Source organism: Ambystoma mexicanum, chromosome 12 (genome assembly GCF_040938575.1).
Source record: "Ambystoma mexicanum isolate Mex_15411 chromosome 12, UKY_AmexF1_1, whole genome shotgun sequence".
In the NCBI taxonomy this organism is placed as follows: Eukaryota; Metazoa; Chordata; class Amphibia; order Caudata; family Ambystomatidae; genus Ambystoma; species Ambystoma mexicanum.
The window spans coordinates 1,253,442,275-1,253,469,542 of NC_090936.1; the positions used below are offsets into that span (position 1 = coordinate 1,253,442,275).

A 27,268-nucleotide genomic window follows, 5' to 3' on the forward strand; every position below is an offset into this window, starting at 1 on the left:
CTGATCTTCTCGTCCCAGTTATTTTGAAATACATAATTGGCAACACTTGGCAGGCGAGCCAAGGAACATTTCTAAAAGATCAGGGAGACCCCCAATTAAACAAGAGGGTGCCAAAGGAAAGTGCAAGGAAGAGGATTGTCCCCTTGGCATAGAGTTGACATAATTTAAGGGAAGTTCGCTTCCTCAAGAGCCCAAGTTGACATTCCTTTCCCAACTGGCACTTGGGGCATTGACTGTGGAGAAAGGCTACAGGAAAGCAGCCAACAACATTTTATTTTCCCTTGGGTTGGTTAGGAATGTATAGTGTGAGGGTCAGATTAGGTTTTGGACACAGGACAGTGGACATTATGACATACTGATGGTCGCATTAATTTGTGAGGCAGAGAAACCACTCTGAGTTAGGACTAGTGAGGCATTTGGCAATCCCTTTTATTATTTAAATAAAAGCATTTGTGAAACCACCAACCTTGTGTCCATCTCTTACTCCGACCCCTCACAGAAGATTACGAGACAGCTTGTCGAGATCGCCAGAGGATAGATACAGTGGCGCCTTACAGTGGATAGATTTGTTAACCAGGAGAAGTAATTTAAAATCAGACTCGGTTCTGAAAAGTCGGCCATCCAGCCCGGTGACGGTACGAGGAAGTGAGGGATTCCAAAGAGTCCTGGGGGCGAAGTTAATGATCTTGTTGAGAGTACAGAGAGCATAGTTGGATAGAGCCAAGAGGATACTGGCACAACAGCCCAGTTTGAAGACGTGGTTAAGAGATGTTTGGCAGTGTTTAAAGGAAGGAGGTGCCCGATTTTCCTAACATGTAGGAGGTTGAGGCAAACCGCTGTTGCAGCGAGAAGGGTCAGATGACGTTGAGGTTTCTAGCTGAAGAAATCGCATGAGATTGTGTCGGGTGGGAACTGGATAGGCAGGGGAAAAGATGAGAGTGAGTATTTGTCATGAAAGAAGAGTATCTTTGTTTTGGTAGAGTTCAGGATCAGAGGGCAAAGCCATCCAATATTTAATGGCAGAGTCAGCTGGCAATTTTGACAGAGATCAGAGGTGTCACGACTGTGCCACTGGCGAACCCATTGGCACCCATCGTGGACTATTTGGGCCTCATTCGTTTCCATAATCCTCCCTGGGCAATACCTATTCATAATTCTGTCTTTACTTTCCGCTTGCAAGACTTTGGTACATCATTGCCTCATTTCACAAACTGCATATCCCATAATGCACCTTGTGGCAGTTCATTCCCTGGCCATTCCTATGAGCAGTCCTAGACCTACAATCCCCAGAAGCCTTAGAGATCAGTGCTGCTTTCACTTTCGCAGGACTAGAGAGGGAGGAGGCAGGTTACCTTCAGGTGTGCTGCTCCAGGTGCTGCCAACAAGCCTGCTTCAGCACAGTAAGCAGCTGCCTGCAGGAGCTCAGGGCATCGATTTCGCTCCCAGACCTTTGTGCTGTGATCCTTGGATTTCTGTGGTTTCCTGTTGCTTCCAGAGCCGCCTGCTCCTGTTCCGGTGCCCTGTTCTCCCTGCCTTGAAGCCCCGCTACTCTGCTTACACTCCCCAGCCTTCTCCCTGCACCTCTGTGCTTTGTGCAATGCAGTCCTGCTTCCCTGCTTGCAGTCCTCTGTTCCCCATCTGCAGCCCCTTGCTCGCTACCACTTATCTTGTTCCTTCCCTGCAGTTCCTTATTCTATGCCCATAGTCCGTTACCGGACGTTCACTTCCTAGATTCCAGTCCTGAGTTTCCTTGATATCTGTGCAGTCCTGCCCTCGTTATTCCAGTCCAGATTTACAGGTCCCTAAATTCCTGGTTTCCAGTCTGCACTACAGTCCTGGTTATCCTAGTCCAGAGATTCAGTCCTAGTTTTCTTGTTCCTGGTCTATAGTTCAGTCCTCTGTTCCTGGATTCCTTTTTTTTTGTTTTTTGTTTTTTTAATATATCTTTATTGGTTTTCCAACAATTAGTGACCGACAAGGATCATAGATAAATCAATGCAATATGCACAATCCAAGATAAAACAACATAACATTCCCAACTTTCCCGCCCCACCCCCCTCCCTCCGAGACCTCCGGTACATCAGTTTTATCCTTCTGGACCTCGCGTTAGGCCGGGACTGTCCATACTGACGATGTGCTATCTGGAGCCACAAGGTGGAGCAGTGGCTCTGTCAATGCCACCCAACGGAGTAGTTCATCACTGGAGTCCAGCCTCTGTACCTGAATCGCTGTCTCCCAAGCCGCGGTCTCAGCGGCAGTCCATCTTTTGAGATCACCCCACCAAAGGGCCTCGCTTAGGCCTCCGGCGCTTTTCCATCCCATGGCTATGCGGCTTTTCACTGTGATGTATATCAAGTTGAGATTATTTAGGGGCTTCTTCTTACTGTCTCGTTTATACCTTCCCAGAATACAGGCTGCTGGTTCGTGAATTTCCAATTCAATCTCCGCGTTTGCAACCCTCTCCTTCACCTGGGCCCAGAACCTCTGGACCGTCGGGCAGCCCCAGAACATGTGGGTCATTCCCACCCTTGGCTCATTGCATTTGGGACATATCTGGGTTGTGGCTCCTTTGAACCTTGATATGGCATCATGTGTGAGGTAGGCTCTGTTGGTAATGTACAGTTGGATGAGTTGGAGGCGGGCATTTCTAGACATTTTCTTATGCTAGTGGGTTACTCTCTCCCATGCTTTGTCCTCAAATTCAAGGCCCAATTCCCTCTCCCACCTCTCTCTGCATTTAAGCTCTTTTTTGGTGGTGCCCTGCAGTAGGGCTTTGTATAGTCTGGAGGTTGCGTGGCCCCCATCAGCAGCGTCCAACATCGACTCAATGATATCGTTCTCCATGATTTGGTCGGTGGCCTCCAGCCATCTGTCCTTCATGGCCTGTGTCACTGCTCTGTGGAGCAGAAACTGGCCTGTGGGCAGGCCTGTGGACTCGCTGAGGTCAGTGAATGTCATGAGCTCCTGTTCACAAGTGAGGTCTCCTAATACTGCCACCCCATAGGGTTCCCACTGAGTGCGCATTTCTGTGTGTCCCCATGAGAGTTTAGCCATGACTGCCGCAATGGGGATCTGCGGGGAATACGGGTCTGACGCCCCCACTGATTTACAGGCCCGCATCCAGAGCTGGGATCCAAGTCTAACCAGGTATGGGTAATGTCTCAGGGCCCCCTTGTCAACCAATAGTAAGTCTCGGAGCAACCGACGAGGCAGAGCTGGTTGGAGGAGTCGGGTGTCAGAAATGGTTTCATCTGCTATCCAATGCGTCACAGGCCTTAGTTGGCTAGCCAAGTAGTAAAGTTCGAAATCAGGGACCTTTAAACCCCCCCCTCTCATATGCTCTATGGAGAAAGTCCAGCGCCACCCTGTGCCTACCTCCCTGCCAAAGGAACCCCCTGCAGAGTTTGTTTATGTCTCTGAAAAAGGAGCGAGGGATGTTGAAGGGGACGTTGGAAAAGCAATGCAGTAATCGGGGGAGTGCCACCATTTTGAGGAGACCCGTCCACCCAGCCACCGAGAGAGGGAGCTTACCCCAGAATTCTATAGATTTTGCAAGGGCATCTTTGGCCCTAACCGTGTTGAGAATGTGTTCGATGCTAGGGTTACGGTGCATGGTAACACCCAGGTATCTGAATGATGTCACCTGCCATTGAAGGTCTAAAGGGGGCAGGGATCTATACTCCTCTCTGTACAGTGTGGCGAGGGGATAGAGACAGGACTTATCTTTATTGATCTGAATGCCTGTGTGTTTGTGGAAATCATCTAAAGTCTCTAAAATGTAGGGCAGGAGATGCTCTGGGTTGTGCAGGTACAGCAGCAGGTGGTCTGCGTACATAGAGACGAGGTGTGTCTCCCCGTCGAGTTCGATGCCTCAGTCTCTGTACTCCTGCCGGAGATGCGCAGCTACAGGCTCTGCGGCAATAATGTATAGCATAGGGGACTGGACAACCCTGCCGTGAGCCTCTGTAGAGGGGCCATTTCTCCGAGTAGGACTTATTGGTGGGCACTCTGGCCATGGGATTGGTGTAGACCAATTGGGTCCATTTCAGGAAGGCGGGTCCGATCCCCCATCCTGACCATGGTGGCATATAACGATTCCCATCTCACCGAATCGAAGGCCAGCACATTTCTGAGGCCCTCGCTTGGTGCTGTATATTATGTGGTGTAACCTGCGCAAGTTTTCAGTGATAGAGAGCCCAGGCACGTAGCCAGTTTGGTCCTGGTGAACCAACAGGGGGAAATCGCTCTACGTAATCTATTAGCAAGGAGTGCAGTCATTATTTTCTTATCCACATTTAACATAGACAGTGGTCTCTATGACCCACAGTCCGTCCCATCTTTTCCCAGTTTCAGCAGGGGGGATTATTATGGCTTCTCGCATGGAGTCAGGAAGGGTACCGTGCTCATAAGCCTCGTTGTATACCTGTGCTAGCAGTGGGGCAAGGGTCTCCTCAAAAGTTTTATAGAATTCCCCGGGTAAGCCATCCATGCCCGGCGTTTTCCCAGATGGTAAGGATCTCATTATTGCTCTTACTTCGTCGGGGGTGATTGGGTCGTCTAGGGCTTCAGCCATCTGTGAATCTATTTTTGGTAGCTCTATGTTATCCAGGCCGTCCTCCATCTCTGTGTCAGTGGGGGGGCAGGGTCTTGGAGTATAGGTCACGATAGAACTTGGAAAAGACGGAGTTGATCTCTGCCTGGGTGTGCGCTGTGGTGCCGTCAGGTCCGAGTATGTGGCGAATGGGGGTCCTAGGGGGTTTCTTTTTTGTAGAGCCAGGCTAAGAGTTTACCAGGTTTATCTGCCAGCCAAGGAGCAGGTGCGTTCTTTCAGTGTGCTTAGCATAACTTAGTTTCCCCAAGGTTTCCCAGTGTGACAGGCAGGTCCGTCTCAGTTTGGTAATTTCCTGTAGATGTTCTGGAGTCGGATCTGTCCTGCTCTCTAGCTCCCTCAACTCCCCTTCTGCGCCCTCCAGGGAGTTAGTGATGGACCTCGGTGCACCCCCCACCGCGGCTATCATCTCCCCCCTCATGACTACCTTATACGCCACCGACGCATTCAACACTGTCCAGGTTGTTTTGCCAGCATTCGTCGGTACTGTCTTTTAGATCTTTGCGAAAGGCTGCATCGAGCAGGGCTTCAGCCCTAAGCCTCCACGTGGGAATCGGGGGTCTGGGCGGGTATACTTCCCAGGTGGTCAATATGGGGGAATGATCTGACAACACCCTTGGCAAATACTGTGCTTCACTAAACGTGGCTTGCTGCCCCAGACTGACTAGAATATAGTCCAGCCTAGTGTGGACAGTGTGTGGCAGGGAGAAGGAGAATTCTCATCGCTCAGGGTCCTGTTCCCTCCACAGATCACATAGTGATAGCTGGCTTATTAACTTAGATAATATCTTGGCTGGAGGGGGGGTTGGGGGGGGGGGGTGGGCGGGAGTGTTTAGTATCAGACCTGTCTTTGAGGGGATCAAGTGTGCAATTATGGTCCCCCCCCCCAAAATCATAGTGCAATTTACATAGGGGCTCAGTCGCGAAAACAGGGAGTGGAAGAAAGCGGTGGCATCATGATTAGGAGCATAAGTACTAACCAGGCATAGTTCCTTCCCTTCCATGGTACCTTGCACAAGTGCCATCCTGCCCTCGTCGTCTGTTCTGGTGCTCACCACTCTGAATGGGATGTTCGGGTCGATCCAAATCAGGACCCCTCTTGCATAAGAGGAGTAGGAGGAACCGATCAGGTTTCCTCTCCATGTTTTGGCTAGCGCCTTCAGTTTTTCCGTCGTTAGGTGTGTTTCTTGAAGCATAGCAAGTCCGACCTTGCATCGCCGCAAATATGCGTGTATCCGGCATAGTTTCACAAAGCTGTTCATGCCCCTGACGTTCCACGTCATTACTTTATTTTTTCAGCCATAGGCGCTGTGGTGTCCGTTGCTCCTCCTCGGTCGAGATCCTGTATCTGTCGTGCAGTTATCCTGAAATCTCGGTGTTCTTCGTCCAAACTTCCCAACGTGGGTGCTAACTCTACGTTTCTCCCTCACATTAACTGGTCCAGCGAGGTGACCCTCGAACTGACTGTCCCGTGATGACCAGGCATGGTCTTCGGGTGCCCTACGGGCGGGTAAACTTACCCAGAAAAAGAAACTCCTGGGGGTTTCAGGGAGCACTTGCTTCGGTTTCCGCAAGTAGGATCATATCAGCTGATTAATAGGCTAGGTCTTTCTGCTGATACGCAGTTATATTAAGAAGAGTTCTCCTGCGGCTTTAGGGAGGCATTTCGGTGCGGCTTCAGCCTATTGTCTTCGACGTCGGGTAGTTGCTGTCCGTCCATCCAGTCCCATGCTTGTTCTGGGGTGTCGAACAGGAGGGCCCTGTTGTTGTGTATTACCTTTAGTCTTGCAGGGTATAGAAGCATGTACAGCAATCCTGCAGCTTTCAATCTGGCTTTCGCATATATGAACTGAGCTCTGCTCATCTGTACTTGGAAAGTGTAAACGGGATAAATCGCAATCTTGGCGGCGTCCCTCTTGATCTGGCCACCTGATCGTGAATGCGCCAAAATGACCTCTCGGTCCCTGTAGTTCAGTACCTTCGCTATCATGGGCCTAGGTGGACCGCCAGGTGGTGGTTTCTTGGCAAGTGACCTATAAGCCCTCTATGTGGAGAGGCCCTGCGACAGCTTTTCTGCACCAATCTCCAGCAGCACGAGGTTCTCCACGTAGTTGTTGGGATCTGGACCTTTAATGCCCTCCGGCAGGCCAAGAAGCCGGATGTTGTTGCGGCGAGCCCTACTTTATGCCTCCTCTGCTCTGACCCCCAAGTTCTTGACTCTCTGCTGATGGCCATCTACGTCGTGTAGGAGTTGGGTTTTTGCTTCCGTATTTTCACGTACCTTGGTCTCCAGCGCTTCGGTCCTGCCAGCCAAGGAGCAGACATCCTGACGTAGGTGGCCCAGATCCGTAGCCACGGCGTACATTTTGTTCACCATTGTTGCTTGGAATGTCTTAATGGCCTCCAGTAGTTGGGTGTTAGGTTCAAGCGCCGTTACAGTGGGGCCGGTTTCCGTCCCAACAGATGCCGTGTCCGAGGCCTCGGGGTCAGGGAGACCGTTGGCCGTGAAAGCGTCTCTGGTGGTCTGGCGCTGCTTGGACCTAGCCTCCTTCAGCGCCGATTTGTTAGAGCGTGACGTTCTCAAGGACTGTGGGCTACAGGTGCTGAGGGCTGTTGCGGTAATGTGCGCTTTCTTTTGTGGCCTCGGGTGAGGCTTCGAGGTTTGGAGCCCTGTGTCGGGCCCATCGTCCACGGTCGCTCAGGTGTCTCGGTAGCCCATACAACGCCGCCGATGCTCCGTTTGGCAGCTGTGCCTCCCAGTCGCTCTTCCTACTCCTCTCCTGAGCGGTTGTGCGGGTTTGTAGTCGGGTTTGTAGTCTCGCGGTCCGTTGGGATGGCGCTGGGTTCCCCGGGCTCAGTGTGTGAGAGCCGCCATCTTGGCTCCTCACCGAGCGGTAATACGCGGCTGGCCAAAGCGAGTCTTTTGGGCTTACACCCTCGAGTATGGATGCTCCTGGTGCTTCCCGCAGGCGTCCGCAACAATCGTGGTGCTTTGTAGGGTCTGTTGAATGTTTCAGAGCCATAGAAAACAGCTTATAAATGGCACATCTAGCGGAGCATGCCGAAGTCGCGTCCTCTCTACATGGCGGTTAGCCACGCCCCCTGTTCCTTGATTCCTTAGTTTCTAGTCTGCAGTTTGTCTCCCGTACCATTGCCCTTGGATTCTTTTCTTCTTGCTTTTCCTCTTTCTTCCTGGTCTTTGTCCTGACCCTTGCTTACTTTGACTTCCTATTCTTTCCTGGATATTTCTGTTACTGTTCCTGCCCACACTGGTTCTTGTGTAATTCCTTTGTTCAGAGTTTGGCTGCTGGGTTTCCAGTGGGCAATCTCTGCCCCTTTCGTTTGTCGCAGTTCAGTATTGTGCCACGTTAGGTTTGATGGTTCCTGCTTCAGGAGAGGTGGTCACTGTCAGTTCCTGGTGGACCCATACAGGCTTCAGTCTTGCGAGTACCATTTCCTTGTTTGTGCCTTAGGGTCCAGACACAGACACCCACTGCTGTTACTCCTTTCCATGAGCATTCAGAGTGGGGCCCTAACCTGCTCAGAAGGCTGTAGTTTCACGAGACCCTGTGGGAAACTCTGCCCCATTCTGTGTACACCTCAAGTGGGAACCTGAAAATTTTCGTCTTACTTGTACTGCCGGACGCTTCCCGTCACTGCCTTTGTTGCCTGTCTGCAGTACTTGCGCATCTTTTCTTTTCTGCAGGATTCCTTACACTCCTGTCTCTTGTGCACTTTTTCCCCCCTCTGCGTTGTGGGAACTTCTCTGCCCTCAAGCCCCTGACAGGGGCCGACTGCTAGAAAACGGCTGGGAATAATGCTACTCCAGCTAGTACCCAGACCCGCAATCAGGGACAGCGTCAGGGCTTTTCAACCATTTTAAATGTAAGAGGGCTCAAGCCTCAGTGAGGGCCCGAGCAACTGCGTCAGATGTCTTCTAACATAGCAAACAATATATTTCTCCATTTTTGTTTGAGGGATTAACCCCTTAACTGCTGAGGGTTTCCCCTCCCAGTGCAGAGCCTTTTTTTGGACATTCAATTACGTCAGCATTCAATCCTTTGTAACTTTTTTGGTACAAATAATATCACTGCCAAATTTGCACCCTTTTCCCCCCCCACACATAGGTATTCATGGTTTGCTTTAAGGGGGTGTGAGTAAATAATAAAAATGACCAGATTGTTGTTTTTTTCCTCGGAAAAATGCCAATAAAAATGATATACAAATACGCCTGTGGTTTTTTTTCTTGCAAGAGCTAGGAAAAAAAGTTTTGCAGTTCTGAAATCGCCATCGTCCAAGAACAGGTTGAGGGGAAAACAAAAAAAATAAATAAGGTTACTGATGCCCATAGGATTTCAGGCAGGCCGTACCGAGCGCCTGGCCACCAGACAGACGCCCGCTCTGTAGACATGCAGAGGGCGGACCGTAGGGGGCATCCTATGGCATCCGGATCATCAGAAGCATAGGAGCCACATACCTTAGCTGGGGGCATCCATCACACAGCAGCCTTGGTGGGGGCACCCAGGCCGAGGCTGCAACCACAGCCATGATCAATGGCAGTTCCAATCCAGTGGGTCTAGATGCCGGGCCACACTGACAGGGCCTCAGCAATCTGCGCGGCACCAGCATGGTGCCAACAAACACACACAGGAGTCAGCTGTCCTGTTCGACTGACGAGCCGGAAGCGGCTCGTCCTTTTTATTAGCTTGGTTACATCGTTACCACCATGTGACCATTATACAAATCCTGGGAGCTACCATGCTCCCAGGAGGGGTGACATGCAACAGTTACCATCAGTTTTGTGAGAGGAGGGTAGGAGAGTTCAATGGGAAGATAGAAAGGCATACATTTCTGAAAAGTCGACAACGTCCCAAGTTTGGGAAGGGTTCATTTGTGTAGGTCAGGCAACAACTATGTACCTAAAATTCCCCCAGTTTGGGAAGAAATTGGAAAAGTGACAGAAGAATAAAGCATGTGCTGGACATGTTTGTACTTGGAAGGTAATGGCTTCCATGAATATTGAGAAAAGCAACGCACCGCTACATTCCCCGACTCTTCTAGTTAGGAAATCACACATTTTTCATAATGTTTTGCAAAACAAGCAATACCACGAGCCAAAAACTAAGCCATGAAACACAGCATGTTTATGCCGACGGCCTAAACAGACGTAACTAGCATTGAAAATAACGAAAACGAATGTGGTGAGGAATGGGAAGCATACATTTTTTTTTAACAAACCTAGACAGACCTTTTGAAGGGTAGGTGACTTGTGCAGGTTACAAAAGCGTACAGTGCATAAAGCTGCGAAATGAAAGGGTCGTTTCACAAATGTAATAGGAAATGTATGAAAACACCATCACAACCAAGTGAAAACACCACATGTTCTAGCTTGCCACATTCCCACAGGTGTCCCGATAGAAATAGTACCTCACAGGTGAGGGTGCAGCTACCTAGGCGGAAAGGGAACAGGCTAAACCACTTGTACACCAAACGGCCTGAGAAGGCCACATTGGTACTCTAGTCGGTCTTGTGGACAAGCCACAGATTTGGGCCTAGGGTGTCGCAGTCACCAAGTAAAACCGGTAACCCTGTGCATTTCTGAAAACAAGACACCAGTGGAAACCCAACGAGGTTTCACATGCCTGAATCGCATGACGATGAATTACCCCTAAGGCCCGGCAAAGTCCAAAATGTAGGGGGAAAAACATTGACATTTTTGTTACTAGGAAACCACCGAAACAAGCGAGCAACAACATGTGCCATACCTTCACACAGGTGTGCCGACAAAAACGGTACCGGTGTGGGTGCACTTATCTGCGTACAGAGGGAAAAGGCTAAAGCACTGGTACACCAAACAGCCTGGGAAGACCACATTTTTACTCTATTTGGTCTTGTGGACAACCCACAGGTTTGGGCCCGGGGTGTCGCAGCCACCAAGGAAAACTGGGAACCCTGTGCATTTCTGAAAAGAAGACACCGTAGTAATTCAATGAGGTCTGACTTGTGTGAATCGCCCTAGAATGTATTAGCCACAAGGCCCAGCAAATTCCAAAACGTTGGGGGGAAAAAACTGTTTTGAGACATTTGCCACCAGAAAAACATCCAAACACATGAGCAACACCACATGTCCTACCTTCCCATGTTCCCACAGTTGTCCCGACGAAAACGTTACCTTGCATGCGTGGGTGCGCTTACCTGGGCAGAAAAGAAAAAGGATCAACTGTCCCAAAGCCCTGGCAGGTAAAAGCTGTAACGCTGCCCAGCCAGAGCACTACGAAGGCTGGGGGCGCTGCCCCCAGCCTTGGGTGAGGCCGACCATCCCCCAGTCCAGCGGCAGTCCCACGATTCCACGGCAGGGTGCCCATTCTTCCCCAGAGGTAAGAGCTGTAACGCAGCCCGGCCAGAGCTCTAGGAAGGCTGGGGGTGCTGCCCCCGGCCTTGGGCAACTGCCTCGCATGTGTGTCGACCGCCACCCCCTCAGCCCAGCGGTAGTCATGGGGCGGCCCAGCGAAGTCCCCGACCCTCCCCTGTGGGAAAAGCTCAAACACAACCTGGCCAAAGCTCTGGGACAGCTGTGGCTACTGCCCCTGGCTTTGGGCGCCTATCTCCCATGTGGGTCGACTTCCCCCCCAGCCCAGCGGCAGTCACAAGAAGCCCCGGTGGGGTTCCCAGCCCTCCCTGGAGTGAAAAGCTGTATTGCGGCAAGGCCAGAGGTCCAGAAAGGTGGGGGTGCTGGTCTGCAAGCTTCGGCCATCAAATTCAAAATAAGGCAATCCTTTTGGCGTCTTGACAAAGTAAAAGGCCTATACTAAAAAAAAAAAAAAAAAACTATTGCCAAAATCTTACAACTAAATTACAGAAAGAGTGTAGGAGAGGGTTTTCAATAAAGAAAGAAGTGTTCAAACAATAAGTCAGGATGCGATTGCCTCGCGTCTCCATTTACCACGTTTTGAGCACGGGACAAAGTGGATCTCCTGAGCACAGGACACGCTCAAGCTTTCCTAGCACGAGCTGGCTGTTCTGTATCAGTTTGCAGGTTCTTCGATGGTTAAGTCTCTTTTCAATAAAAAGTCTCTTGCCTTAGAGGCCCGATGTATCCAACACGCAAACACAAAGTTTGGTTCCATGTATACTTTGGGTGATTGCTGCACACTTGGGTCCCCCCTTCTCCGGGCATAGACCCTTCACAAAATCGTATTCAACAAAATCGACTAAACAGTGCCTTTTTCAATGAACTTTGGGTGATAACTTTCCACCCCAGATCTCGGGCTCGGACCCCTTTCAGATGTTAGCCGCCCTCCCTCCTTCGGGTCACTGTGGCTTTTCTTACTTTTACAAATATTAATGTCTTTATAAACAGTTCTTTGGGGTTCGCCCCAGTTTGTCAGCTTCCCTCTGCCGTGTTCACCCTCGCCAACTTTTACAACACACTGTTCATACGCTCATTTCACCAAGCAGGACTTATTTCTCTTAGCTTTGCAATCATCTGTCTGTCAAAGACTTTCAACGGTACAGAGGATTTTACAAGACCCCTTTATGACCACTGACTTCTTCTCACCTCTTCCCAAGGGCTTCTAGTTATGGTAGTCTCTACCATCGTGTAATCGCCCAGAGTTTCCTGCCTGAGCACCCATGTGGTGCTGGACTCCACTGTTGCTGGTTTTCCCACTCTTTCACCAATAGTATCCGTTTAGCTTTTCAAAGTTCAATTTCGTTGTTGGCTATTGATCATTCAACACAGTTCGGTTTCTTATCGGCTCTTCACTCAACTCCCCAGCTGTAATGAACTGCTTGACTTTCTTCTGCTTAGAGTCAAGGTTGGTACCACAGAGACCCGCGTCTCTCCCCGGTTGTGTTCGTGTTGGGAAAAGGGGTTGGACGGGGCAGTGTTTTGGAATATCCTACGTGGTAGGATTGGGAAAAGGTATTGAAAGAAGAGGGATACTGCGTCTCGCCCGTCAGTATCCCACTCCCCATGGATTACCCATCCAGGTGATCCTCCCTTACTGGTCCATCACCAGGAACTGGATCCAAAAATCGATGGCCATGTCCTGGCCACCTGGATGACAGATCCCTGGGGACTAGCTAGGGAGAAACCTTCAGGTTTCTCACAGTATATATTTGAATGAACCTTATTTTATATAAAAGAAGCTGTGTCATCACCTGACATTGTGTGGACATTCCTAAGTGGGGGTTTTTGGACTCACTGTACTTAAGAACCAGCCTCCATCACCTCCTGAGAGCTTAACCCTGGCTTCTCGTCCAACATTACCAATTGAAAGCCTGGGCTGGGGTACTCTGTTCTCCTGCCCCAATCATACAGAGGGCAGAAATACAGATACCCCCCCCCCCCTCCAGTCTTTACAGTGAGCAATGTCCATTGAGAATACATTTCTTTTCATACATGAATAGGATAGCAAGGCATGGGGCAAATGTTACACTTGTGGCAGTGCCCTGGGTTGGTAAATAGTAATCATCTTTGAATTGATAATTATTCTGCAATGCCATTCTTACTCGATTAATAAGTCAAATGGTAAAAGTGTACTTCCGTCAATACGTTGAATGGCATCTGCTTGTGGAATATTTGTATACAAAGCCTGAAGGTCTAATGTGACAAATTTCTCTTTCTAGGTCAAAGGGTATATTTTCAATCACAGTATAATAGATGTGGTATCGCCAACATATGTCTCAGTTTGGTTCCAGGTGGGTTTCAAAAAGAAATCTAGAAATGTATTTATTGGTTCAAAGAAGGAGCCACAACCTTCCACTATTGGTCTTCCCGAAGGGCGATGGGATCTGTGTGTATTTTAGGTGATGCATAAAGGGCAGGACACTCATTTTTAGTGATCCACTGACGATCATTAGTGTTGTGGTCCTTATAAAGATGACAGATTTGATGGAGTACGAACATCCCCTTCTAATTTCTGGTAATGACCAGCAGTGTTCAGAATTTCAAACACCTGGTTTTCATTTTGATAGTTTGTCATAACCTCAGTACCAATGCTTTTAATTGGCCAGTGAATTATGCTCTCTCCATTCCTTTCATGGAATGCTATTGTTGTGGTTTCTAAATTCACAAGATGGGTAGACATGTATGTAGGTTTATCCTAAACCTCACCCAACTTGTCCACTCCCCCAACTCATTCTAAAGGACGTACTCTGGATTGGGTACCAACGCTGAATACTACTGCCACCATCACGTCCATCCTTCCCATGCCCTGGAGCATCCACTCAGTCATAGATTTCTGCCTCTCCCACGTCAAACGACTTGCAACCCAGCTACCAGGCTTCCACCCACCCTTGCACGCAATACATAGAGCCTCAATGAAGCCTAGCCCTCACATTTATGGAACACCTTGACGAATAGACAGCGGCATGTGATGACTCACACGCCAAGGCCTCATACATCCTTTCTGCCCTCTGACAAACCACTGACCCATTATGCCCGCTCAAACCTGGAACTTCAACTCCTAAAAAATAAGGCACTTAGGGAAGCCTTAGGCCTCAAACTCATCGACCACATCTCAGCAGCAAGAAGGGAAGTTCACTGGCTCCTGCTAAAAGCACAAATTGACTTCCTTGGCCACCACTGTCTCCACCTGAACGCCCCCTCTTACCTCAACCCCCACATTGTTGCAAAACCAGTGAATCAATTTCTCCGTTCTTCATCAAGCCGCTCCCTACTCGCCCCAAACTCCAACCTAAGCAAGCAGGGGACTCCAGCTTCTGCGTGGCCGCTCCTAAGCTACCAGAACACATCAGAAACGAACATTCACTCCCGGTATTAATAAAACTCCTAAAAACCTGCCTATTTAACAAATAAACCTATGATGTATTCGGTTATCTACTGCTTTTGACTGGGTTTCACACTCCTGTACAAACACAGCGATACCTCTGGTTGCTTTATAAATAAAATTGAAATCCTTCAATAATTGAGTAATCAGGGGGCACTGTGCGGTCAAGAGGAGTAAGCATCGATTTAGGTCCAGTACCAGCATCAATGCGGTCTTCAGCTTGTTGAATATTTAGAAAGTAAGTTTTAAAGACTTATCGTTCTGAATAATTGCCACATTTCAATTTCAAGTTCAGCCAGTTGCTGAAATTATTTGGAACAACTGACCTCTTTGTCAGAGAAGAAAATATTCATTAAGTAGTATTTTCCGTGATAGGGTAAAGACTGACCCATCATGTTTATCCATGTGGTTTGTGAAACTGAGATTTGACCTCAGTCGGCCCCACGTACTTGCTTCAACCTGAAAGAAAGGGCAGCTATTGTCTGTTTATGTGGCTTCCCTATTTTCATAGTTTTCCACTGGGCTCGTCTCACTACCCGATGGCACAGTTAAGCAGCAAATATGTACCGGAGGGGCAAACCGATTAGACCATGTTCTCTACCCTAGTGAACACATGTATTACACCAGGCAATCCTATTGGCCACTCATCACCTCCAATCACTTTATGCTAGTACCGCATAACCTGCTACATTGATGACACAGGAGGAAACCAGGTTATAGTTCTAAATGAATTTAGAACTATTCCCAATAGCCTTGCTGGAAAATTGATTTTATAGTGCGCCCAGTAGCCTCTCTGTAGAAAATTGAATTTAGATACGAGTCCAATATCCTCTGTGAAAGCTGCATTTAGAAGTGCTACCAATAGCATCTGTGAAAGTTGATTTTAGAAGTGTATCCAATAGACACTCTGGAAAGTTGCATATAGAAGTTTGCCCAATAGCCTCTCTGGAAAACTGAAGTTAGAGTGCCCAGTAGACGCTCTATGAAAAATTGCGTTTAGAAGTGTACCCAATAGCCTCTGCGAGAGTTACACTTGAAGTGTGCCAATACCCTCTCTGACGAAATGAATTTAGAAGTGTTCCCAATAGACTCTGTATGGAAAATTGTACTTAGAAGTTCGCCCAGTTCCCTCTCTGGGAAAGTTGCATTTAGAAGTTTGCACACTGAAAGAGCATATAACCCATCACACCACACCCCACCCCACGCTTACTCTCTCCTTTACATCACCACTCAACTAGAACACAGAGATACTATGACACCATTCGGTATAACTGTTCTCATACGAACATCCACCACTTACTCCACATCATTCTATGTAAACACTGCTGGTCTCACACCCCCAGCCAGGCGTTTTCCTCAGGCCTAACGCAGCCACATCCGTTCCGGATAAATCCTGCCAGAACGAACACATTCTCCTGATCTCTCAACCACCACACCTACCGATAAGAAGCAGCTATTACACGTGTACCGCACAAGCTGCACACATATCCGGTGCTCACACGCACCTTTTGACTCTCCCTACTCTCTCTACTGATCTGAACTTCGGTTCCCAAGGGCGTTCAACCTACCAGCGCCTTCAGACCATACCAATGGTATATAAGGCGCTATATAAGTGCAAAATAACAATAACAATATAGGCTCTAGCTCCCAATTTCCACCACTGTGCTTCAGACCCATGTCACCTCCCAACCAAATGATACCAGCAGTCAAGTCCTCCTAGAATAAAAAAGGTGCCAACACCATTACCGGGTGCTTCATCCATGCCTCAGCACATGGACTTGCCCCTCACGCATGATCTGCTGCTTGATTCTAGGAGAGACATTGCCAGAGCTCCTGCATTATAGGTGTCCTATCCCAAACCCAAGGCAGGGCGTCGGCTAAGGATTTCATTGGAGAATCGCTTTTGTCCCCGAGAGACTGCACTGATCAGTCGACTCCTCAACTGAAATAGGTCTGCTGCTCAACATGTTGATGGAGTTCATAGAGTGAGTAAGAGAAGGAAAGAGGGCTTGAAGTGGCGACTTGGCATGGCCCAGAATGGGACCATGGACCCAGGTTTCAACGTCCTTTTGGTAATTAATGAAAAGAGCAAAGTGGCTGGAGGAAAACTATCGAGAAGTGGGCGAGTGGCCAAAGATTGGGTTCAGTAGACCCTGCAGAAGTTGAGGATTTAAAGAGGAGATCAAGGAGTTTCCTTCGGTGCAGGTAGTTGGGTTACGCAGGTTGGCCCGGGAGGGATCCAAGAGTGGAGTTCAGGTGTTGTTGATTGGGACCAGCCATGTTGGGGAGGTTGAGGGCTACCATGACAGTTTGGAAATTAGCCAGGAGCACTTTCAGTGGCAGGTCAAGGTCAGAGAAGACTGAGGGTGCCCGGCAGGCGGCAGATGGGAAGGATAGAAAGATGGATCGGAACAAGAAGTTGGGAAGCAAGGAGTTTAAATACGGAGAGAGAAAAGCGAGAGGGGATTTTATTGTGTCCTTGCTGACCATTAGCCAACACCACCACCACGTTAGCAAGTCGAGGGCAGTGAAAAAAGATGACAAAGTCAACATGGAGGGCAGCCAGAAACAGGGTCATGGTAGAGATTGAGCTTTCAGTGATGGCCACGCCAGAGGTTGACAGATAGGAACATGTTTGTTGCAGAGATTTAGGGTTCCAGAGAGCCAGAGTAATAGCCATAGGAGTGGAAAAGGAAGACACACGGGATAGAGGAGTTTAGAATGGGTGGGCTGTGAGGGAGAGGAGTGGCTAGAGAAGGATGGTAGTGTGCGGCTGAGGCAGGAGGAGCAGTGGGGTAGTAGTCTGAGGCCCCATGTGGCAGCAGAGAATTAGGACGGGCAGCAGCATGGTTAGGGGACAGAGTACAGTAGTCGGTGTAGGAGAACGGGGGAGATTGGGCTGGCCTTGAGGTCCAACTAATTAGGCAAGTGATGACTGCTGTTGGCAATTTGTGTTTTGTGTTTTTGCTAAACTGTTGATCAACAGTTATTTTAGACAGGAACCATGAACAGCAGTGTTTACGCAAGGTTTGTTGGTGTCTGTGTGAGGAGTAAAGTTATTTATGGGTGCCATCTTGGTTGCAAAGGAGTAGGACATGTAACGAGAAGGGGCGAGTGCTGAGAAGGGGCCATACCCTTAGAGAGCCTCTGTTTGCATGGCTGCCCAAACTGGTCTTCCTGAATTGGAGCTAGAGCCTGGCCATGTGGGCCGCCAGGACCCAATTGGTCGCTACCTCATCTTGCAACTCAGTATCCCAGGTCGCACTGATCAAACACCTGCAGCACAGCCAATTCTGACAGCATATGTAATTTTGGTCACTGTATATTACAATGGTTTGTGCAGGTTACATTTCTGTCCTACAGAAGTTACCTGTGCTCCATACACACGCTGCATGGCTTGCAGCAACTCATTGGTGTAGTCTGTAAGGGTTCCTGCATCTTCTTCAAACACACTAAGCAACGAGCGAGTCTGCAAAAGAGAAAATAATTGTACATCAGTCAATGAGAACAGATTCTACCGATATTTGATGAAATGCAGACAAAATGGGACAAGAGACAGGACCGGAGAGGGACTGGGATGAGGGACTATGGCAGTTGCCATAAATTACAGGCCTCTGCATTGTGTTTTCTTGTGCGTGCACCAAACCATTCTGGCAGAAGAAAGCATGTGAATGGCCAGGAGAAAAATAAAAATAAGAATCTGGGAACCCCCCCCTCCTTTTGACTAAATTGTTCTTCCTTTGAGTAAATTGTTCTATGTACTGTACCACTGGCTGGTTTCAAGTGTGTAAATATGCTTCATTCTCTTGCATTGTTGTTATATTGTAAAGCGCTTTGGTGTAAACGCTATATAAACCCAATAAACATAACAAACAGTCAATATATCCCAATCGCATCACCAGTGCCATGGCAAACAAAGAGCATGCTTTAACAACATTCTCCGTCCCAAACGTTTGGCCACAAGGTGGCTCGGCACAACCATATGTGCCAGAACTAAAAATGAATGCACCCTTAAATATTGCTGAGAAACTGGGGTTACAACCATCAAACTGCCGGGCCAAGACAAGCAGGAACACCCTTATTCTCGAGATGGGAAATCTGAGACCCCTTTAAAAAACAAAATGATATAATCAATGGGCATTAAGTGGCCCATTTTCTTTTTTAAGCCTTCATTTAGTAGAGTTTTCATGAGGGATCAAAATGCCAACAGGAACTGGAGGTAAGCCAATACAACATACCAAGCATTTGGTTAAAACATCACTGACTGTCAATTAAATTAAGATTGATGCTTTGACACCCCCCCCCCGCACCTCACATGAGGTTAGCATAAATAAAATTTGCAAAGGACCAGTCTGACATCATTCTCAGAGGATCTGAAACCGCAAGTACGTCACTATTCTTTGGTGCTCGGGCAACAGGTCGGGAGCTCGATAGTTTACAGACAAATAAGATCCACATACCGGTTTGTGCCTTTAATTTAAGCTTAAGCTTTTCCCACCTGTGCTTCTATAACACTCACATTTCAAGGGTGTTTATTAAACTGTATGCAGGTTGGAAAAACACCTAACCTAAACCTAAATCTAAGATGGGAGCAAGCTACAACCATCAAATGAAAAATAAGGCAGTCCTAGGGATGTTGTGTCAAATAAAAAAAAGGGCCCTTACTAAGAAACCTATTGCCAAACCTTACAACTAATACAAAAAGGGTGTGGGATAGGGTTTCAAGCAAAGAAAGATCTGTTCAAATAATAGTCAGGAAGTGATTGCCCAGGGGTCTCCATTCCCCACGTTTTTAGCACAGGACAAGGTGAGAGCTTTCTCAGCCCGAGCCGACAGTTCCGTTCCAGCTATCAGGGTCTCCAATAGTAAAGTCTTTTTGCATTAAAAAGGCTCTTGCCTTCGAGGCCTGATGGTCTCAACAAACAACCATAAAGTTCTGCTTCACTTATACTTTAGGTGATCGCTTTCCACCCATGGATCTCCCTTGGCCGGGCTCGGATCCCAAATGACAAGGGGGCGTTTCCCTTCCCCTTGTCGTGCAATACTTCTTGCTTAACAAATTTTAATGTTATTTTAAAGAGTTCCAGTGGACATCCCTCGGCCGGGTTCACTCGTCACTGGGCCTCATTACAAGTTTGCCGGTCCGGGAACTACAGGACACGTAAGCTTGCAAGTACTGTACTTTCCCGGACCGGCAAACTACGAGTTGTGCTCGCGGGTGCCTTTCTGCCCGCCACGTCGGCCCTGGCGGGCAGAGCAGCACCCGCAAGCACAGCATGTCAGATGCACCGGCACAGTTATAAACGGTGCCAGTGCATCCGACCTCCCCGTTTCCGGCTCAACGGGAATGGGGAGTAATGGATTCCAGCCCCTGGCAATGGGGACATACAGGGTCCGCCAAGGTCGGAATAGCCCTGCACGTCCCCATTGCCAGGAGCCAGAAAAAAAAACACTGGCGGCAGCCGTGCCCGTTTGACAGGCACGGCTGCAATGAGGCCCACTGTTCCGTGGGACTTTGCCCCCTTTTCGTCAGCCTCCCTCTTCTAGGTTCACTCTTGCCAACTTCAAATTTGTTTCTCAATGTTTGTGGGATTCACTTCTCTCACTTTCTCTTCAGTTCTTAGGTCAAAAGGTTTTCGACTGTACAGGGATTTTGCTTGACCTCCTGTCTGACCACTTTGACCTATCTTGGGGTCTCTCCTCCTGCCTTCTGGAATCTGTAGTTCACTCAGAATGGGATCAACCAGGGATTCTTGGAGCAGCACCCACGTGGTGCCAGACCCTTTCTGCAGCTGGTTTCCCCTTTACAATCTTAGTTCTTTTAACTTCTCTCACTTTGCAACTTTCATTCAGCAGAGCCCAGTTCTGATCGGCTCTCCCTTCAACTCACTGACTGATGAACCGCTTGGCTTTTCTTATATCTGGCATCAAGGCCTGTACCACGGTAGCAGGAGCCTCCCTCGCTCCTGCCCATCAGCGTAGACACGCTCTGTGTACCGTGGGCATCTGTTGCAGCATACTTGGACTATTGACCTTGGTATTGCGATTCTGTCTGTGGCGGTTTTGGTCGTGCCTCACCCAGTCAGCTATTTGCCGCCTTTCTCCTCCTCTTGAACTGCCGGTCCTGGATAGCTCTCAAGTCGTGCTGTCTACCTTGCTCATACTGTGCTCTCTTGCTTAACCTTTCATCCCTGTGTGGAAAAGAGAGAAAGAGAGCGAGAGATGAAAGAAGACGGGGGATACCGCATCTCGTCCGACGGTGTCCCACTCCCCAATTTAACCGCCCACCCCCCCATTCGCGTGATCTTCCCGCTCTGGTCCACCCCCAGCAACAGGCTCCAATAGCGATGGCCGTGTCCTGATGACCTGGATGACAGATCCCCGGGGGATCAGCTAGGGAGACACATTCAGGTTTCTTACAATACCCATCCCTCCGATTTTCAAGACCAAATCGCACCAGTGGAGGCGAGTGTGAAGAATCCTACAGACTCCTCACTAAAGTCTCCTCCCAGGTGGCCAGTGAAAGGCAGACGCTTCCTGATGCTAACCGTGGGGGTGGTGTACTGCGGGAGGTTCACCTGGGAGGAGACAGGGCCCAGGGTAGTGAGGAGATCCCATGGGATGAAACCATTTGTCCTCTGGAGGAGGCGCCTTGCTGGTTTCCTCTAGCTCGGCCTTCTGTATAAAGCAGCCTTCTTCCCATGCTTGTCCTGCTCGGACCAGTCTTGCTTCAGAATAGGATTGAAACCTCAGGGGATCTGCGATTTTGTCCCCAATGAGGGAGCCCATATGCAGCTAAGAGGTGATGGCCAGGATGAGACATCCTTCATGTCCTTCGAGCCCCTTCATAGATGCCAGAAAACCTGCAGCACGGGTGCGTGCTTATCCTGTGGGGTAGAATCAGACCCATAACCATTCCCCCAGTGGGACCGGTGCAAATAGGCTATTCTTCAAGGCTATCCACTGCTTCTCTTTATTTCCCCTCAAGTGGTCCACTAATATGCAGATTTCCACTGCCCTATAACATTCGTATAAATCTGGAAATGCTGCTCCTGCCTTTGCCTTATGCAAAATCAATGTGGCGTCTTTGTGGTCGCTTTTCAGCCCAAAGAAAGACAATGAGTGTTTTTTCTCTTCAAAATGGAAGGAGGATGGCAACACTATTGGTTGGGTCTGAAATAAAAACAGTAGTCTCGGCAGTACGTTCATCTTTATCAATACAAGGCGTGCTGACAAAGACAACATGAGTTTTGACCAATTATGCACGTTTTTTATTGATATGGATAGTTTGCACTGTATAGGTCATCCAATTTTGTAGTAATGACTACCCCGAGATATTTAATACCTTCGGTTGGCTTTTGGATACCCTGGCTCATTAGGAGTTGGTTCGTCTGGTGGGAACACCGACAATCAATTTGCAGGGCAACTGCCTTGTTAAGGTAAAATTTTGAAGCGGGATAGCCTCCCTAGCCCTCCATGTTTGAGATGCGCACCGGGATGGATACCTCCGGGTCCGTAATATAAGCCAGTATGTCGTTGGCATACAAGGCCTTTCTCCCATCACTAGATCCCCAAATCCTTCCGAATGAATTGCACTGCCAATGGTTCAGGTACCAGTGAATAGATCAATGGAGACAGTAGACAACCCAGCCGAGTCCCACGACTCAAGTGAAATTCAGCAGATGCAACCCCAGGGACTACGCCCATAGCACTGGTATTCTGATATAGAGCCACGGTTCCCAAAAGCAATTTAGGGCCCAGGCCTACTATTGCAAAACATCTTTCATGATTGGACATTTAACCCTGTCAAAGGCCTTTTCAGTGTCTATCGAGAGCAGAAGTGAGTCACCTGGAGCATTACACGCCCGGATGATGAGGTCCTGGATCTTAGCAATTTTATCTGCTACTTGCCGGCCCCTGATAAAGTCTACTTGATCATTGTGGACCAGTTTAGGCAGGACCATGTTTAGTCCCTTTGCCAGAATACGGGCGTCCACATTTATCAGCAATATGGGTCAGTCCATCCCTTACTTCCACCAGAGGGAATGTTCCCGGGGCATTCCACCGTCTACGTTATTATTAAACCACTTTGTTAAAAATATGGCTTTTTTTTTTTTTTTTTTTTTACATTTTAATGTGGGTAATGTGGCTGTTGAAAATAATCTTTTTTGGATTGCCATAATTTACTGTGAAAAATATTCCTTTAATAGTAAAGTATTAAAATAGTTATTCTTGATAGTCGGTCTAATTCAGGATAGCTTTGTAATTAAAGTTCATTCAGTGTTTATTCAAAGTCATAGCCCATTAGAGTGGAAAGCAAGTTTATCTCGATTACCATCCCATTTGGTCTTGCTTGTTCTTAGAGGGCATTCACCTAGTCTTGAAAATAATAATCCCAGGTCCTTTTTTGGGATGGTGATTAGTTTCCTTGTCACAAATCGCTCTTGTGAGGTTCGCCACAGAATTGCTTTATGTCTGCAAAATTCTTAACCAGTTTTGAGAGGTTCCTAATTCTATAAGTGCATCTAAAAGCACCTTTTCCTCTGTTGTTAATGTTTGGAGGGGCAAAGTCCCTAAGAACCCATTTGCATCCGTCAGGTTAATTTCGATTTCACCTGTATATAACTGCGCAGAACAGCAACCTAGTCTGCAAGCAATATCTTCTGGCTGAGTTAATCCAAGACCATTCTCATCGTATATGTTATATGTGTCGGACTGGGGCATAAAATGGTCTCGGGCACCAATGAAAAAGTGGCCCACAGTTGCAAATGGAAATTTCTTCCTTTTGTGACAGACTGAATAATACCCAAGGGGGAGTTTTCTGATAAAATGTGCAATTTAAAGAATATTTATTCAGCAACAATGGTAACATCTACTAGCCAAACAGGGAAGTAACTCAAAATGGCCCACACTGGCTACAAAAGAGGCCCATTTTGACCAATAATACTGGCCCACACTAGCATTTTGTGTTTTTGGTTCGGGCATTGCTGTATGACCCCCATATGCCAGTCTGAGCCGGCTTATAGACCCATCACTCCGATATCCGGTTTTGTAAACGCACCGCTAACAGTGTGAGCCTTGTCACCTTGCTCATAATATCTCTGTGTGCTAGGGCCTTCCCCTTCCTTACATCTGAGCTCTTGTCTTCATGCTCTCATCTCCTCTAGTTTGTCGTCTGTCTTTTCCATGATGCTTTTCAGGGCCATCTTCTTTCCTCCAATGATCTGCTTCTGTTTGGTTTCACATAAGGTCCTTTACCTTTCTTTCTGGACACCCCTGGAAAATAATAAACCACGGAAGGTGGCCATTGAGGCTTCCCAGACTATGTTAAGCGTCATTTCCGAGGGTCATTAGATAGAATGAATTTTAGAATTACTTTTTGAAGGACATCTCCGAATACTAGTTCCCTATACTGTCAAATGGGGCGCAAGGCCCAATGTCTTGTGAAAGTTTTCATATGTCATGGTCTGACCAGCCTGTTTGACAGCTTCTGTGATGTTGTTCCCTTGTTCCGCCTCTATTAATATTTAGTCTGCTACTTTGCGGGCCGGGGGCCCCAACTGTGCTTCCATTCTGGGGGCCCACCTGCCATACAGGGGAGCTGGACTGCCAGCAGCTTGCGAGCGCCCAGAATATACTGGTCCCGGGCTTCCACCTCCTCCTGTTGTGCACACCTGTACCTGACCCTGCAGTCTCCTGGGGCTGCATAATACTCTTGCCGGCTGCACGGTCTCCGATAGCCTGCGGAGCTGTGGGTGTAGTATCACCCAATCACTGGGTTGCTAGGGTGACATTCTTCACTGTTGGAGGTTGAGTGGACATCCTACAGTGTCGGCCCTTGCATTCTCGCTCCTGCCTCTTCGTTCGAAATAGCGGCTGTTCCCACCCACTGAGACAAAAGGCAGAAGAAAGAAACAGTACCCCATGAACATGTACACCAAATACCACCAAGACGCCGGAGGCTGGTGGCGCGGTGAAGGTGGAATCTACCGACCCGGGTGAGCCCACAAAAAATGTAGCATATGTTGCCCTGTATGCAGGAGGGATTCACTGCCATCAATAAACTGGACAACGATTGGCTCCATCAGATCACGCCTAGAGAAGGCAGACTTACGACTGGCCGAGGCCGTGAGCAGAGTGGGAGTTGTTGAAGATGGCATCTCCTCTTGGAAGCTTGATGTTGCCTCACCCACCAAACAAACCCAAGTGGCCACCACAAAGAATAAGTTGGAATCCGATCACACCGTAACAATATTCAGATCATGGGGACTCCTGAGAACAACCTCAACAGCGCTATAGAATACTTTGTGGGATGAACCATCTTAACTATAGTTGACAATCCCACGTGGTCGCCAAAGTTTGCAGTCGAGATAGCCCTTAGATCCCTAGCTCTGGGGCCAAGGCCTGGGGCCCCACCACGTCCGATAGTTGCTCATATACTGAACTACCGAGATAGGAACACAACCCCGCGAGGAGACAAGGAGAAGGGCGAACTACTCTTGGGCTCCAGCAGACTCCACATCTACCCCGATTTCTCGGTGGCTGTACAGCAAGAAAGGAAAACGTTTCAGAAATTCTGGCTTTCAAGAAGAGGCTTCGAGACTTGGGCATGAAATATGCAATGTTATTTCAGCCAAGCTGGGCATTGCATGTATAAGCAAGACACACTTGTTCACGCTCCCGGAGGCCATGAAGTGCCTAGAGGAACAATCTGCACGGACACGACACTTCGCTCGCAGCCTTCACACTGGTTCAGATTTGGTTTGAGGATTGTACACGACGCCCCCTCGCAAACAGGATTGGTTCAATTGTAGGCACTCACAGCGTTTACATGTTTTCATTTGATTTCTAGGGGCACCGTTTTGTCGCTATACTTCTATCACTAGCTCTGGAAAAATATTACTGTTTCGCAGGTCCTGGGTTGCCACATTACCCCCCCCCCCCCAGCAAGGTTTCAGTGTTTGTTGAGTTGATTCGTTTTGGGGTCCCATCTTTCCGTTTGGAGGGGCGGGAATAAAGGGTGGGGGAGAGGGGTTTAAAGTTAGCATTCAAAATGCACTAGTCAAGCTATAGCAGCTCTATCGATTTACTGTTGCACTTTTTGTGGGACGACTTGAGGTACGTTTGAGAGGAAGAGGGTAGGTTTTGAGCTGGGCGTATGTGCAAGCTCAGGTGCTTGAGGTGGAACATTCGGGGCCTTGAGAACCCTATCAAGCGTCACAAGCCTAAGCTCTTGTTCTTACAGGAGACCCACGCTTTGGCGGAGGGATGCAAGGGGTTTGCCAAATGCTGGGGAAAAAACACGCTTTACACTACGTAGGGGGTGAGGAGTCCACTCCATAGCTCTCTCCCGTTCCAACATAAGGGACATGCAGACCCACTAGAGCGATATGTACTGGTCCATGGGGTGCTGCCATGGTCCTTTTAACTGTGTATGGTCCCAATGTGGATGATGCCAGCTTTTGTGCTGAACTCACGAGTATGTTAGCCATGTATCCGCTGACACCTATATTGTGGGGTGGAGACATGTGGTACTTGATATATCTGGGGCAGCTCAAGGATGCTCACGAAGGCCACCCCGATTATACAGAACTGAATCAGAGTTGGGTCTGGTGGATGCTTGGAGGGCTATTAACCAAAACACCTTCCATTCCTCAGTGCATGGCTCCTTCTTCCGTAGTGACTTGTCTCAGATACTCATCCGGGGGGCGTTATGGATAGGAGTATGCTACCTAGATCATTTTCTAACCACTCCCCCATTCTGGTTACTCTCCAGCTCTATGGCCCTCCTCAACTGGGGCTTTAAATCCCAGGTGTTGCGGGGCTTAAGCTTTTGAAATTGGCCTCTGGGTCCATATCCTGCTGTATTTTCAGACAAACGAAGGGTCGGTGTCTTCAATTGGCACACTGCGGGAGGCTTTCAAGACCTACATTCGTGCAGTGCGATGGCCACCGGGATTGGGGCTCTCAGCGGGACATTAAGGACAGGGAGGACGCTCTACATCACCTCGAACAGCAACACTCTGCCCAGCCCCCCCCCCTCTGTTACACTGGCGCAGATCAAAGCATTAGACACATTAAGGCTCATACGGAGAGGGAACTTAAGTTCCTAGACGCCCCAGCGGCAGCACGGCACTATGGTGAGGGAGAATGACCAGGTAGACGATTGGCTCATGTAGTCAGACAGGCAAATGGGAGTCACTGCATCTCACTTTAAAGACCATCGTTCCGGTGTCCTGTCCTGATGCATACGCTATCTGATATGAACAGTCTTTGAGAAGGTTTATACGGACCTCTATCTGACCAAGGACACATACTCGCCCGCAGACAATCTGGTTCCTAGATGCCCTCCCACAATTATCCATGGAGGAAGCGGCTCAGTTAGACCTTTCAATCTTCCCAGATGAAACTACCCAAGCCATCAACACATTACCTACCGGGAAAGCCCCTGGCCCAGACGGCCCTGCAGTGGAATTTTACAAACACTCCTGTTCCTCCCCCCCCCCGCCCATCTTCAGAAAGTATGGGTTGAGGCCACCAAGTTGCAAACGCTCCCAGCCACCATGAAGAAGGCGGTTATCCTGAAGCCCAACAAGTCGGCAGAGATTTCAGGCTCTTAACATCCTCTTTCTTTAATAAACTCGGATGTCGAAATCTTTGCCAGGATGTAGGCTGCGCGCCAGACATGTCCCAGATCATTCCTCCTGATCAGTCAGGATGATCGACAGCGCTCCATTTGCGCCAATGTTCTTGCACAGATAAAACCAGAGGCTCAAGCAGTGGCTGCAACACTAATCACAAAAAGCCTTCGAATCAGGCTCATGGTAATTTATGTACACCGCCCAAGAGAAATATAAATGTGGAC

At 48.6% G+C, this 27,268-nt stretch overlaps 1 protein-coding gene across 2 annotated transcripts in view; it reads right to left on the minus strand.

The window, feature by feature from the left end:
- Nucleotides 1–27,268, minus strand: part of APPL2 (adaptor protein, phosphotyrosine interacting with PH domain and leucine zipper 2) — a 697,737-nt gene that overhangs the window by 654,571 nt on the left and 15,898 nt on the right. For both annotated transcript variants that reach the window (XM_069629945.1, XM_069629944.1), the window contains exon 2: nucleotides 17,774–17,872. In XM_069629945.1, the coding sequence (XP_069486046.1) occupies nucleotides 17,774–17,872 (99 nt within the window). The remainder of the gene's footprint in view (nucleotides 1–17,773; nucleotides 17,873–27,268) is intronic.